Source organism: Vespa mandarinia, chromosome 4, assembly GCF_050613455.1.
Source record: "Vespa mandarinia isolate Hongniang chromosome 4, ASM5061345v1, whole genome shotgun sequence".
Taxonomy (NCBI): Eukaryota; Metazoa; Arthropoda; class Insecta; order Hymenoptera; family Vespidae; genus Vespa; species Vespa mandarinia.
In genome coordinates, this window is record NC_140813.1 from 2382501 (window position 1) to 2397139 (window position 14639).

Below are 14639 nucleotides of genomic sequence, written 5' to 3' on the forward strand. Positions count from 1 at the left end.
TACATTAATCGAGAAACGAGCAAGGGAAGCCTAGGGGTAGAGAGAGAGAGAGAGAGAGAGAGAGAGAGAGAGAGAGAGAGAGAGAGAGAGAGAGAGAGAGAGAGAGAGGAAAGAAGGATGAGGAGGAGGAGGAGGAGGAGGACGACGACGAAGACGAAGACGACGACGACGACGACGACGTCGACGATGAAGAAGAAGAAGGGTTCGAGAGAGCGGCGAGATGAGCCGAAAATAAGAAGAGAGCAAAGTGGCTGGTCGGTGCAGTGATTCACGTGACCGGAAGTACCCCTTCCTCCCTCTCAATCTTTCTGTCTCTCTCTCTCTCTCTCTCTCTCTCGTCATCATCGTCCTCCTTCTCCTACTTGGCGCGCGTAGCCTCGAGAAAGAGAGAGAGAGAGAGAGAGAGAAAGAGAGAGAGATAGTCGTACAACAACGCCCTTCACGCTTCTCCTCCCTCACGCTTATTTATCCTTTCCTCTCTTCTACACTCGAACGAATGCACGGGGGAGCAACGGAAGACGATCGTCGCCAAGATGTCAGAGTTCGCTGCTCCTCGGTGTCTCCTTCTCCTCCTTCCCCTGCTCTTCCTCCATCTTCTTCTTCTCCTCCTCCTCCTCCTCCTCCTCCTTTTCCTCCATCACTACCTCCTCCTCTTCTTCTTCTTCTTCTTCTTCTTCTTCTTCTTCTTCTTCTTCTTCTTCTTCTTCCTTCTCCTTCTCTTTCTCCTCAAGAGACAAATCCAACGGATGTGTTAGAGAGTCTCTCTACCATACAAAAATGCCATCCGAAGAGTCAAGGTCACGGGGGAAAAGAAAAAAAAAAAAGAAAGAAGGATACCACGAAGGTGGTGGTGTCCATTGGGAGTAGTCGTCCATTAAAAGGTTGGATCTCTCGTAGCTTTCGCGTGTACACAGAGAGTAAGAAAGAGGGTTAGAGAGAGAGAGAAAGAGAGAGAGAGAGAGGGTGGGAGAGAGAGAGAGAGAGGGTGGGAGAGAGAGAGAGAGAAAGATGGAGATAGAAAGAGACACAGTAGCCAGTTTACATGAGCGAAGGCAACGTGCGTGGTGTGTTTTTGCGACTGGGCGTACCACCACCAGTGTTCTATATTAAACTCGACGAACGCGGGTCGGCTGATTGCGAAACGGACGCCTGATATTTTCGTTGCATCGTACGAGTAACTGCTTCCGGCCGAGGCTGCTCCTCTCTCTTTCGGAAGAGGGAATGAGAAACAGAAAGAGAAAGATAGAGAGAGAGAGAGAGAGAGAGAGAAAGAGTGTGTATACGTATACACACATACACATACATATGTACGTACATATATACAAAACAGAGAAGCTTCGTGGCTCGCATACCTTCTTCTTCCTCTCTCTCTCTCTTTCTTTCTCTCCTTTCTCTCTTTCTCTCTCTCTCTCTCTCTTCCTCTCTGTATGCTTCTCTTTTACACACGACGCGGCAGACAGCACTCCGTGGCACGTCGTCTTCGTCGTCGTCGTCGTCGTCGGCGTCGTCGTCGTCGACGACGACAACGATGAGGACGCCGATGGCGGCCAGGCCGGAAACACCTACGCACACTGACACATCGAAGGGCGACTCCTGCTACTTCTGCTGCTGGTTGCTGCTGGCTGCTGCTGCTGCTGTTGCTGCTGCTGCTGCTGTTGCTTCTAGTGACGCTGATGATGGCGATCGTGCTGCCGAGAATGGCGAGGAGAGCGAGGGGTACCCTTCGAGCTTTACCCAGGAACGAGCGCCTACTCCAACCTCCTCTTCCTCTTCACTCCTCTCTCTCTCTCTCTCTCTCTCTCTCTCTCTTCCCTTTCTTTTTCTTCCCTTTTCGCGCTGGAGTTCACCCAAGTTTTTACACGCACTCCTTGCTCTCCGAGCATGGCCGTAACGAGTTTACTCCAGGATCACTCGATTGACGACGACACACGTCGATCTCTTATCGAATTGATTCGAACATTTGATCAAGATTTTTCCAAGGATTTTCAATCGATATTTTCCTTCCTTTGTTTCTATTTTCTTTTTCTTTGTTTTCTTTTTGATATTGTTTAATATATATATATATATGCGCGCGCACACACACACACACATACACATACGTATAATACGTAGGTAAGTACCTTTGGATAGTTTCCAGACGTGACCTTGATACATCTACTTCGTCCTTATCTATTCATCCAAATCCCAAGTCTCTGAACTCGTACCTCGTACGGATCTCTTCGCGATAAGCATACAATTGCATTCGCTAAGAACGCGCGCGGGGGTACTTGTGGAATGCGGCGAGGTGTGCGTGAAAGAGACGTGACCTTTCCAAGGTCAGATATCGCCGGGGAAGAACGACCAGAAGGAGGAGGATTTGCTTTAGTTTAGGAACTGAAAATTGGCTTACGCCTTGGCTGGTGCGCGACTTAGCGCGTGCCAAGAGGGAAAGAGAGAGAAAAAGAAAGATAAATAGATAGATAGATAGATAGATAGAGAGAGAGAGAGAGAGAGAGAGAGAGAGAGACACGGTTGCATAGACCAAACTTAAAATTCGATAAGAAAGTTAATAGTAGCACGTGATATAGAAGTCTTGAACTTTGAACTTACAATAATTTATTGGTATCTTGAAAGAGAGAGAGAAAGAGAGAGAGAGAGAGAGAATTTTCATGACCAAGTTCTCTTTCATTTTGATGAAAGAGTTCCTTTCAATGATCATGTTTGTTAGATCGATCGATCGATCTTTATTATGGAAGGAAATAAAAAGAAGAAAAATTAACGTTTCGATCGTGTCAGCTGATAGCACATAAAATCAATATGTTTATTATTCATTCACCTGTCATTAATTACGAAGTTAATGCTTTGAATTCTCCCAATGTATTCTCTCATTCTTACTTGTGATTCATGAATACTATTCGTATGGTAGAAAAAATAAAAATGTAAGGATGCATTATATATACATATGTATATATATATATATATATATATATATATATATATATATGGGCCAACTTAATGGTCATGACATCAACAACAGCGTAACATCGTTATTAACGCGGACGACTTGAGTTCGTTCGTATTACATAGTATCCTTGGCCTCCTTTGGAAATTAACGTTATTATGAATATGTCGTACCACTTTCTTCTAAATGATTTTCATCAGAGGTTCTAATTTTTTATAATATAATTTTTGTCCCTTTAAATTATCCAATTAAATCTTTCCAAATGATTATCCATAATAGATTGATCTGGATTTATATTCGATTGTTTCTATATTCTTTGGAATGATTTATATTTAAACATGAATTCGCTTATGAAAAATCCGATCACTATATATATATATATATATATATATATATATATATATATATATGAAGAAATCTTTGTTTTCGTTGTACGTGCCCATTCGCTCTAGTCACACCCGCTTAACATCGACTATGCAAGTCGAAGGTGTGGCTTTATGTAAAGCATATGGCTGGGAATTGCCATTTCTACGGTTGTATTATGGAAACGTGAATGATGTTGTCATCGATACCTACAACCCATTCAACGATCACGTCTATAACTATTGAAAATCACTCGTGAAATAATTAATATTGATGAAGGATGAATGTCAAGAGATTCCTGTTGTAAATTATCAGGAAAAGAAAAAGAAGAAAAAAAAAAAAAAAAAAGTAGAAAAAGGGCAAAACAAAAGAAGAAAAAACAAAAAAGAAAGAAAGAAAAGAAAAGAAAAAGAATCTAGGGAATGCACTTAAGTGACAAACGCATCGATGAAATCTTTGCAAAATTAAAATTATATTTTATCTAATATTACAAACCGCTTTCTTTTTTTTTTTTTTTTTTTTCTTTTTTTTTTATTGATTTTATTCCTCGTAAAGAAAATTCGTTGATAATTCTGAAATGATATCTATCGGTATATAGACGTACGATGTTAATATGTATAGATTTACTGATTTTATTATCAGTATATATATATATATATCATTCGTCTTTATGAATACGTTTATAGTACGATCTGACCCATTTTATATCATTTTCATTCAGCATTATAGTCAAGATGTAATATATTGTCTCATTGCATCCAGAATTATTAAGACGTTCATCTAGAAAAAAAAAAAAAAAAATAAAAAACGAAAAGGAAAAAAAAAGAAAAAAAAAGAAAAAAAGAAACATCAAATAGGAAAAATTAATGTGTGAATCTATTATTATGGGAGTTATATATTTATATCGTATCTTACCAGAAATAGATATTTTAATCTCTCGTTTGATAATGACTTTCTTCCGATAAGCTAATGGATACGAATGGAACACTTGATTCCAGTAAATAATTTACACTTACAAAGATATTTGATAAAATTTTTTGTTTTTTCTTTTCCTTCTTTTTTATGTGAAACGACTTTATTACGGATTAAACAGAAAATTATTGCTTAACATATTTTTTTTTGCTTTTTTTTGTTTATTTTTTGTTTTTTTTTTTATGTTTTTGTTTTTTTGTTTTTTTTTTTGTTTTTTTTTTTTAATGTTGCATCTCATATAGAAATTACACACTCCTTTTCTTTACTACTGTGACCTGATTTCAAGCAAATTATATTGATCATATAAAATCAATATCCTATATATTTTCTGAAAAGTATTTTATAATGTTTTTTTTTTCTTTCTTTCTTTTTCTTTTCTTTTTTCTTTTCTCTTCAATTGCAGAAAATACGTGCAAGTTTTTAGCTCTTTTTCTTTAGGTAATAAATTGTGATTGAGTATATTTGATATCACCCATATTTTTTTTTTCCTTTTTTTTTTCTCCAGAAAATGTCTATAAAGATTAAGTAATAGTATTATCTACTGTGTTGTTATCAACAGAAGTCGATGTTCCATCCTCTACTTTCGATTCTTCTTTTGATTGTACAGTTAATTTATGATAGTAACTTTCAGTTAACGGTAAGTGAGGTGCTATCTCACTTGGTTCTATGAACAATACTGGAGATACCTATTGAAAATATTTTGTTTTTATAATTTATTGTTTAAAAATAATAAAGAAAATTATTTTACATATAATTGTTAAATTGCAATGACGATTGTACTTACATGAATATCTTGAACTTTGGCTTCCCGAGTTGTAAATTCTCGTAGAAGATAATCTTGTCCAAATTCGTGATAAATGCGAGTATCCTTTATTCTTAGCATGACATTATCAATTCTCAAAAAGTAACGTAGAAGAATGAAAAAACTAGTAGGCATTACACGCTAACAAAAGAAATAATACATAAAGGTGTATAGATTTTGATTATTTATAATATGCGATTGTCATGTTATATTTTTACATACTTACAATTTTAACAGAACAAACGGCGATGCCATTATCATGAAGCTCATCTTCAAAAAGTGTTAAATCATGATAAAATCTAATTTTTTCCTTTCTTCTCAATTTGTCTAAATCAATTCTATCTTTTGTTTCTTCCAAATGAAATCCAGATATTGTACCTGTATAATTGGTTGTAAATGTCCAATCGAATGGTTTAACTTTTTCCTCTAAAAATTCACTGCTTTCGGATCTATTATAAATTATTTTGTATATATCATATGAATTATAAATATAATCTATAATTTATATGTATATTAATTCAATAGTAAGGATTATATATTTACCTTGATTCTTTCCATGCTTCAGCACAAGCAAGTTGTACATTGATTTTACCATTGGAAACATATTTCAATGCATCAAGTGCATTAAATTGCAAGATAGCTCCATCCCGATGTTTCAAAGTTAATACATTATTTGGAAATACCATATCTGGCATATGTGGCAGTTCTAAAGTTTTACTATATCTATCAAAGATTTTTTTAGAAAATATATAAATATTCTAAAATGATAACGTATATTATAATAACAATTAAGATATTACAAAATAAGAAAATGTCATACATGCAAAATTGACATGCAGTAGCATCTTGGTCACCGCAGCCATTCTCGCTTTTTGAACACTTGGAGTGAAGTATATGAGATTGAGTATATTTGATTTGCCATGGTGGAAAGACATGCTCTTCTTCATTAACAGGTAACCGCAATATATCTATTCCCCCATGAACTTTCACCGTTGTCATGATCAAAACTTGTTGTTAACAAATATTAGCGTCTTGATACATGTTTTAATTTTTTCTTTATCTTGGTTATCTATCTAATAATACAACTGAAACGATAAAGATTTTATTTTACTATCAATATTTCTTTTCTTATATTTTATATAATCACAAATTGATATTATCATTTGGAAAATTATGCTTAACCTTTTAAGAATTCATATGATAAAATATCAAGAAAAACTTTCACAACGAACAGTTTTTGGTTATCGAATATAATTTTCAAATCTCAAATATATATATATATATGTATATACGTATATATATATATATACGTTTTTTTTTATTCTCAAAAATTTCCTCTTTTTAAAACAAATAAAGTATCAATAAACAACAAAACTAGCACAAGTTTTTTATAATGAAAACTGACGAAAAGTACAATTTTAAGTTCATAATACAGATCATAATAAATTTATCCTTACAGTTTCTACAGCCAGAGGGACCTACTCGTTGCTTATACCCAGTGATCACCACGATAATAACCCGCCAATAATTTGAAAGAAGAAAAAATACTCGAGTAATTTTTGATGAATAATAAATTACATGTAATAAAGATTTTACAAGTTATTAACCCATTCTTGTATTAAAAAACAAAAAAAAACAAGGAACAAAAGCATGAAAGTTTCCTAAGAATATAAGTTTTTATACTTCGAAAAAAAAAAAAAAAAAAAAAAAGAAAAGATTAGAGAAAAAAAAACCTACAATCTAAAAGTTGAGAAAAAATTGCAATTCAAAAAAGGAAAAAACAAAAAATGTTATTAATCGAACGATTTATAAGATTTTTATTTAATATCGATCATTCACACTACGTTTCTTATAACGTAGCTTATAATTAATGTAAAAAAAAAATGAAAAATATTAGTTTGAACATTTCGTTGTTAGATGACGCTTAGAGTGGCGGGTAAATTGAATTGATAGATAAAACCGAAGAGATGGAGTTCCGTTCGATCTTATTCGGGAGAGACGTGTTTGAAGTTATCGAAGATCATTGTGGAATCTGCATCAGTCCGTGACGATTGCTTGTTCCGTTTGCACGGTTCCTGTTATTGGAGACAGTCAATTTATTTCATTTATATAATGACAATTAATAAAAAAACAAATTCGTCTATTGAACTTGGTCAATACAATGGAGTTACCAAAGATATTAACGGATCAGAATCTTCAAATGATATTAGAAATTCTGACAAAATTAAACCATATTTACGAGAAGAAACTATAAGAAAAATAAAATCGATCGCTGGACATGTTGGACTTTTAATTACATTGATGCTTTATACGGCAGCCGGTGGTATGGTGAGTTATAAAAAATCAATTTTTGCAATTATTATCGATGCAATATTTTATGAATTTGTAATCGTATTAGAAAATAAATAAATAAATAATGATAATAACTAATGAATAAAGAAAGAAAGAAAATATTTAATCGTTTAATTTTCAAACATTCTTTTTTTGTATACTCATCGGACAACATTATTTTCGTTCATTTACGCAATAAATGAAGAAGCAAAGGAGTCATTACGTTTACTTTGTTTACGTATATGTAAATACGAAACGATCAGTTTCGGGAGAAATAAGTTTGTTTTTACAACAAACGTTTGGCCCTCGGGCTATCCAATTCGATTCTATTTTTAGTTATTGAAGAGAGCAGGCCGATGAAAATGGTATTTCAACTTGAACGTTCACGGCTGGATTTTACAAATGTATGAATTTCCACAGAAAATCTCATCGCGTTTATATACTTGAACGTGTTTTCGTGAGAAAGAAAAAGAAGAGAAGAAAAGAAAAGAAAAAAAAAAAAAAAAAAAAAACACAAAAAAAATCAGAACAAATTTATCACATACCTGGGGCATATTTTAAAATAACAATTGTTCAACGTTTAGATCGAATTAGATCATTAATTCTCTTTATTCTCTTCTAATGGTTTATTTGATTTTTAGTTTAACGTCGAGTTCGAGGAATAACTTACAAATATTTAAATGATTTGATATATATTTTTACTTTGAGTAATTTATAAAATCCTTAACAAAAAAAAAAAAAAAGAAAAAAAGAAAAAAAGAAAAAAAAAAGAAACAAATAGGGTAAACGAAATCTAATTTTATCACATTTGAAATTACAAATCCGTACAAATGTTTGTTTCTAAATGCTTTAGATGTGCATTAACGTTAAGTGGACACTCATATTCAAGCGGAAGCGACTAAACGGATCTTCTTTCAGAAAACTTATACCTTTTATTGTCAAGTGCGTTTAAAAATGGAAAAAGGGAATCATATTTCTTCTCCTTTCTTCTTCTTCTTCTTCTTCTTCTTCTTCTTCTTCATTGCCAAAGGAATAATTTTAACTCTGATATTAATCGATCGAAAAAAACCCCCTCCCAAAAAAAAAAATAAAAAAAATAAAACAAAATAAAAAACAAATAAAAGGACAATTTTCGTTATAATATTTCCTTATTATTTTTCATGAAGAAATAATTATTTCAGATTTTTTCTTGTTTTTTTTTCTTGTTTTTTTTTTCTTTTTTTTTTTTTTTTTTTTTTTTTTTTTTTAATTTTTTTCGAACGGATCGAAATTTCCAAATGGTATTTAGAACGATTCGAACGATCGCGTAAATATTTTCATTATATTTTTTTCGACAAATCGAAGACTTTCGATGGAATTAAAAAACGATCGTAATGATACTCTCGAGCATTGAAAATTTTCTTCGCGTATTTTTATTTACGTATATATTAAAGAAATTATTTCAGGTATTTCGACAGATCGAACTACCGGCGGAATTAGCAAGATTAGAAAGATTACGTACTAAGTTACGTACGCAAAGATACAGATTTCTCGATACGATTTCTAACAATACCGATGTTACCAACTTGAGAACTCTGGCGAGTATATAAAATTTCTTGCTACTTACAAGATTACAATTTTATTTTGTGTGTGTGTGTGTGTGTGTGTATGTCTAATAAAAAGAAAAGAATAAAAAAAACAGAAAAAACAAAAAAGAAAATAAAAAATTAATAATCTTGTAGGTGAATGTAAAATTACGAGAATACGAGGAGGCAATTCAAGAAACTGCCGAAGCTGGTATGTTGGTCAGTTTTGTTACGGAAGCTATAGAACAGGATGATCGAGGATTAATTGAGTTACCACCGATTTCTACCGATCGCTGGAGCGTCCTTCAAGCTGTATTTTTTGCGAGCACGGTTCTCACAACAATCGGTAAATTACGATTATATGTATATATATTTATATATATATATTTTTTTTTTCTTTTTTTTTTTATTTAATTTCTAACGATATACGTAATATTTTCTATCGTGAAGGATAAATTTTGATTCTTTTCTTTTTTTTTTTTTTTTTTTGTTATTTCTTTTTTTTCTCTCTCCTCTGCCTCGTCTTTAGGCTACGGTAACGTAGTACCATCAACGAATTATGGAAGAATCTTTTGCATACTCTTCGCCATCATAGGAATTCCTTTAACTTTGACGGTAATCGCTGATTGGGGCAAACTTTTCGCCGAGGCTGTCGTCCAGTTAACCGTAATAGCAAAATCGAGATTATCATTTATAACAGCTACACCATGCTTCACCATGAATCTAGCCGGAAGGAGATCAGTTGGTAATGAAATAATATTTGGAGAGAAAGCAAAAAAGATATAACGAGAGACAAATCGTTCGAAATTGCAATCTCGAAAAGAAATCTTTTTTGTTTGATTTATTTTCTTTTCTTTTCTTTTCTTTTTTTTTTTTTCCCTCCTTTTTGTCATTTAGGCGCAGTCGCAGCGGTCGCATTACTTTTCGTATATTTGGCGTGCGGTGCAGGTATGTTCATGCTTTGGGAAGACGATTGGGGCTTTTTCGAAGGATTTTATTTTTGTTTCGTGACGATGACAACCATAGGATTTGGCGATCTTGTTCCAAGTAAGTGTACGATAACAATTTAATTTGTGTGACATTATTTTTTTTGTGAGGAAACAAAAAAACAAAGGATACATGATGATTGAATGCATTTAAAAATTCTCATTATAATGTGATCTTGATATATCAAAGAATTGATTTAAACAGAATTTTTCATGTTCTCGTCCTTTCAGTAGGAAAATCTTTTAAACGTAGTAACTATGATTGACTTTTGAATATCTTCGCGCAGTTTGTCCTATACGTAATTATAGCTACCCTTCGTATCGTCGATCCCATGCGCAGAGAAGCCAAAGTATACGTTACTGTGTACCTTATACATCCTGGTGGGCTTAGCATTGACCAGTACTATCATAGAACTGGTAAGAAGACAGTACGCTCAATCTTGGAGAAGATTGCAAGCATTGAGCGGACCATTGGCAGAAACTATACGGAAATTGGGTGAACATGCTGGCGGTGATATGTCTGCTCTTCATTCTGATCTCAGGTATTGAAAATATATCTATTATATTGTCATCTAATGATATTCAGTGTTATTTTTCTTTTCTTTTATTTTTTTTTTCTTTTTTTTCTTCTTCTTTACAATTTTCAACAAAATTTCTTTCTAATTTTTAGAAAAGTATTAACGGTGGTCTCGATGCCACGATTAAAATGGTCACAATCGGATAGATCTGATTCCAAAGAAAAAGAATGGGAAGAAGCTGTTGAAGCTGTATTACGAGATATCGCAGCATCCGCTACGGCAACACCTCCGAAAAAACCAATCGTACAAATCGTCGTTTACGAATCGAGCGTTTAAATAATCTTGAAAAATTTTGATCTAATTCATTGCAAATATAAATTCGATATTTTAGAAAGAATAAATTTATGTAGATCGACGATTCGATATTATAAATAGTAACAAGTAGAAAATTAATAAAAACAAAAAAACAGAAGTGAAAAAATAAATATATATATATAAATATATTAGGTGGACCAGAAAATAATGTCGCTTTCTTAAATTAAATACAAACGAATAAATTTTTAACAAGTTTTTATTTTTAATCACAATCAAATATTGACATGTGCAGAAACGACATTACTTTCCGATCTCCCTAATATACATCGTTACGATCGACATAAATATAGTTACGAGAAGAGAAAATATAAGAAATCTATTTGAATTTCCCGCGTTAAGGTAGAGTTTACAATTTTCAACACGACGTCGTGAGAGACATAGAAATAAAGCGTGGAATCGTAGAGGGCAAAAAAAAAAACAAAAACAAAAAAAAAAGATTAAATTTACGATCAACGATTCTCTACGTTAAATAGAAATTATTCGAAAATTATGGGGGGGGGGGAAATAAATAAATAAACAAATGAATAAAATAAGCTTAAAGTTACGTAGATACGAATCGCAAAATTGAATTTGAATTTCCCGCGTTGCGGCGAGTTTCCAATTCTCACTTGACGTCACCAGAAACAGAAAGAGAGAGAGAGAGAGTGAGAGAGAGAAAGAGAGAGGAGGGATAGAAAGAAAAGAAAGCGTTGAGTGAGAAAGAGTGGGGGAATAATGAGTCGTAGCTTCGATCGACGTCGCGAGAGGTTTGGTTTTTGTTAATAAAGCAGAATTTCTTCAGGGTCGTTCCTTCTATATTTAGAGACAGAAAAGGGACGAAAAGAGGAAAGAGTAATAGAGATACATAGAGAGAAAGAAAGAGAGTGAGAGAGAGAGAGAGAGAGTAAGAGGGAGGAAAAGAGAAAGAGAAAAGGAGACAGACAAATAAAGGCGAAAAAAGAAAGAAGAAAACAATTTCGGCGGGACAATATTCTAAGTAATTTCGTTGTGAACTCCGCCGACTTCCGTCGTAAATTGTGGAAATAAAAGACTCCGTTAAAAGAAAGAAAGAGATAGATAGACAAATAGAGAGATAAAGAGAGAAAGAGAGAGAGAGAGAGAGAGAGTTTAAAAATCGTCAGGTGGAAGAGTATGGATAACTCCGAAAATTCCTTCAAGATCAGAGAGACCCCTTCGACTATCGTGCGCATCGCATATCGTGTGCGTATTATTTGACAAAGAGTAGAACTCTTTGAAGATATTCAGTGTTTGCATTTGTTCATTACACGTGCACATTGCTCCACGCAATACCTTCGTTTATTTTTAATTCTTTATTTTTTTTTTTTTTCTTTTTTTTTTCTTTTCTTCATTTTATTTTTTCCCTTTACAAATGCCTTTAAAACGAACGAAATGTGACGTGTCAAGTATCATTATTTTTAAGCATTCGATTGAAAAATATGTATATATGTTTTTTCCACTATATAGTGATAATTGCACTGTATAGTGTTATATATATATATATGTATATATGTGTGTAAATATGTTTGTGTGTGGTTAGCAGCATAGAACTTTGAAGTGTTCGCATTCGATAACTTTCTCTTGCGTACGAACCTTAATCTTTTTCTCCTAGTGTTATTTTAGTCCGAATCCTCTAGGAAAATATTTTTTTTTTTTTTTCCTAGTAAAATTTCTTCGTTTTTATTATTATTATTATTATTATTATTATTATTATTATTATTATTATTATTATTATTATTTATTATTATTATTGTTATTGTTATTGTTATTGTTATTATTATTATCATTAGTTAATATTTATATTTGTTGTCATTTTCGATTCAAATAAATATATATGTCGTTTCTTCGAAAATATATTTTTATCACGTTGTAAAGATATATTATATTTGTTTATCATAATTGATATTATTTACTTTCGTATGACAAAATCAGAAACCAATGTTGCGTGACGATTATGAAAAATATAATGTCGAACTTGATTTTTTTTTTCTGTTTTGCATTTTTAGCAACTCAGTATTATGACTGGGATGAACGATCTTGCAAATCCTACGTATAACAATGATAATAAATTAATTAAAAAAGAAGAGGAAAGTTGTATGGTCTGTACACGGCGTCTCTTTCGATTACCGATATTTTTATCGGTAACCTCAACCTTATGTCAAACATACAGAACGGTTAAAGAATCCCATGAGTCCGTTACCATCGTATTTGATAGTTTGGAAAATGGATTGAGTAAAGGCGCCGAATATATTAGTCCAATGACCAATCGGATAGGCGAAACATTGGAAACACCAATGAAAACTGTCGACAATTTTGTCTGCATTGGTTTGGATTTTTTAGAAGAGAAAGTACCTTCCATTAAACTATCACCCTATGAGATGTTCCAAAATATCAGCAATAACATCAGGTAATTGTGATTCTTTCTTTTTTTTTCTTTTATTAATATGTATGTGTTTTCTTTTATTAAATATGTAAAGTAATATCGCGTTAATTCAATAATTTTCATACATATGTATGTATATATATATATATATGTAATTAATTATAAAATAATATAATGTGTTTATTATATATCTCTAAGTTTTTTCAGTGAAGAGTTTTTAGGTTTAGGTATTGTTTTGGATAGAAACATTTGTAATATTTAAATTGTAATTGTAATATTTAATATTGAAGGTTTTAGATTTTAGACGTGAAAGTTGATAATATATATATATATATATATATTTGTTTCATTGAATTTACAAAATGTACATACCGTAAATTTTTTTCTTGATGATTATGTAGAATATATTAGCATAATTATCCTATTTTTAAAATGCTTTTTATTCTTATACTCTTTGTTGACCTATCTGAAATATATCAGAAATATATAATATATAAATATATATATATATATATGTATATAAATTTTCTATCATTATATATTTAACAATATTAATTTCTTAATATATTTTTATATTTTTATTCTTAGACATGTAGCTTCATCAACGATGAATACATTTGTTATTATGTTATCCAACATTATCGGCCACGTTGATCAACTGGAAGCATCCATGGATAAAGATGTCAAAAAGAATGACGATAAGAATAATAATATACTTCAGAAAGTCAAGTGATCATAAAGTTAAATAAATTTTTTGATTATCTTTACTGTAGACACTTGTAAAAGAGAACATGTACATTTGAAGTGCATACATTCATTCAACACAAATATATATATATATAAATATATATATATATATATATATATGTGTGTATGTGTATATATATTTATACATGTATGTGAGTACTATCAAATGATTCTTATTCAATTTTATAGTGTTGACGGTGAATTATAGAGATCTCGTTCATATATTTCTAAGTCGTTATATGCAATATAATTTTCTTATTATGTAATAAAATTCTTCTTAATAAATATTTTCATTAGGGTATTATTATATATGTTATTTATTATATAAAAAGTTAACGAATAAAAAAAAAAAAAATACAAAACAAAAAATAAAATAAAATAATGCACAAATATTCGATGAATCTAATTGAAATCTTTATATTCGTTGTTACGTATATAATAATATAAAACTCGTGATAAATTCTTTTTTCTTTTTTTTTTTAGGGGGCTTTACTTTCTTTATCATTCATTAATATCAATTGGAAATAATAATTATTTTGATAAGATTCATTGTACTTGATAATACTTTTTATTATATTATTATTCGTTTATTTGTAATTTTATATGTGAAAAGTAAACGCATAAATGGTTGGATTGAAAAAAAAATTCAAATGATATTC

At 31.5% G+C, this 14639-nt stretch overlaps 3 protein-coding genes across 6 annotated transcripts; 2 read left to right on the top strand and 1 right to left on the bottom strand.

The window, feature by feature from the left end:
• Nucleotides 1-4461: 4461 nt before the first annotated feature.
• On the bottom strand, nt 4462-6460 carry LOC118450093 (TIP41-like protein). 2 transcript variants are annotated; one of them, XM_035885539.2, is made up of 6 exons: nt 6261-6460; nt 5899-6163; nt 5622-5801; nt 5305-5527; nt 5061-5219; nt 4462-4962 (listed from the first exon to the last, which is right to left on the bottom strand). In XM_035885539.2, the coding sequence occupies exons 2-6, from the start codon at nt 6075-6077 to the stop codon at nt 4798-4800; spliced, it is 906 nt and encodes a 301-aa protein (XP_035741432.1). In that variant the 5' UTR covers nt 6078-6163; nt 6261-6460; the 3' UTR covers nt 4462-4797. The 2 variants fall into 2 exon arrangements, with proteins under 2 accessions (XP_035741432.1, XP_085512532.1); XM_085656406.1 differs by lacking the exon at nt 6261-6460 and having other exon boundaries at nt 5622-5836; nt 5899-6059.
• A 544-nt stretch (nt 6461-7004) lies between these two features.
• Nucleotides 7005-11261, top strand: LOC118450091 (potassium channel subfamily K member 1-like). 3 transcript variants are annotated; one of them, XM_085656678.1, is made up of 7 exons: nt 7005-7406; nt 8855-8986; nt 9131-9320; nt 9504-9719; nt 9872-10021; nt 10352-10502; nt 10631-11261. In XM_085656678.1, the coding sequence occupies exons 1-7, from the start codon at nt 7191-7193 to the stop codon at nt 10812-10814; spliced, it is 1239 nt and encodes a 412-aa protein (XP_085512804.1). In that variant the 5' UTR covers nt 7005-7190; the 3' UTR covers nt 10815-11261. The 3 variants fall into 3 exon arrangements, with proteins under 3 accessions (XP_085512804.1, XP_035741430.2, XP_035741428.2); XM_035885537.2 differs by having other exon boundaries at nt 7012-7406; nt 10270-10502; nt 10631-10769; XM_035885535.2 differs by having other exon boundaries at nt 7016-7406; nt 10301-10502; nt 10631-11259.
• A 283-nt stretch (nt 11262-11544) lies between these two features.
• Nucleotides 11545-14075, top strand: LOC118450094 (perilipin-1-like). The gene is made up of 3 exons (XM_035885540.2): nt 11545-12053; nt 12857-13257; nt 13822-14075. Exons 1-3 carry the CDS (start codon nt 11985-11987, stop codon nt 13964-13966), a joined length of 615 nt encoding a protein of 204 aa, XP_035741433.2. The 5' UTR covers nt 11545-11984; the 3' UTR covers nt 13967-14075.
• The last annotated feature ends 564 nt before the right edge of the window (nt 14076-14639 follow it).

Coding starts and splice junctions, on each gene's coding strand:
- LOC118450093 (XM_035885539.2), bottom strand. CDS start 6,077: ATGACAACGGTGAAAGTTCATGGGGGAATAGATATATTGCGGTTACCT. Junction 5,528..5,621: donor GAAGCATGGAAAGAATCAAG/GTAAATATATAA, acceptor AATTTATAATAG/ATCCGAAAGCAGTGAATTTT. Junction 4,963..5,060: donor CCAAAGTTCAAGATATTCAT/GTAAGTACAATC, acceptor TATTTTCAATAG/GTATCTCCAGTATTGTTCAT.
- LOC118450091 (XM_035885535.2), top strand. CDS start 7,191: ATGACAATTAATAAAAAAACAAATTCGTCTATTGAACTTGGTCAATAC. Junction 7,407..8,854: donor ATACGGCAGCCGGTGGTATG/GTGAGTTATAAA, acceptor AAATTATTTCAG/GTATTTCGACAGATCGAACT. Junction 9,720..9,871: donor AGCCGGAAGGAGATCAGTTG/GTAATGAAATAA, acceptor TTTGTCATTTAG/GCGCAGTCGCAGCGGTCGCA.
- LOC118450094 (XM_035885540.2), top strand. CDS start 11,985: ATGGATAACTCCGAAAATTCCTTCAAGATCAGAGAGACCCCTTCGACT. Junction 12,054..12,856: donor TCGTGCGCATCGCATATCGT/GTGCGTATTATT, acceptor TTGCATTTTTAG/CAACTCAGTATTATGACTGG. Junction 13,258..13,821: donor AATATCAGCAATAACATCAG/GTAATTGTGATT, acceptor TTTTATTCTTAG/ACATGTAGCTTCATCAACGA.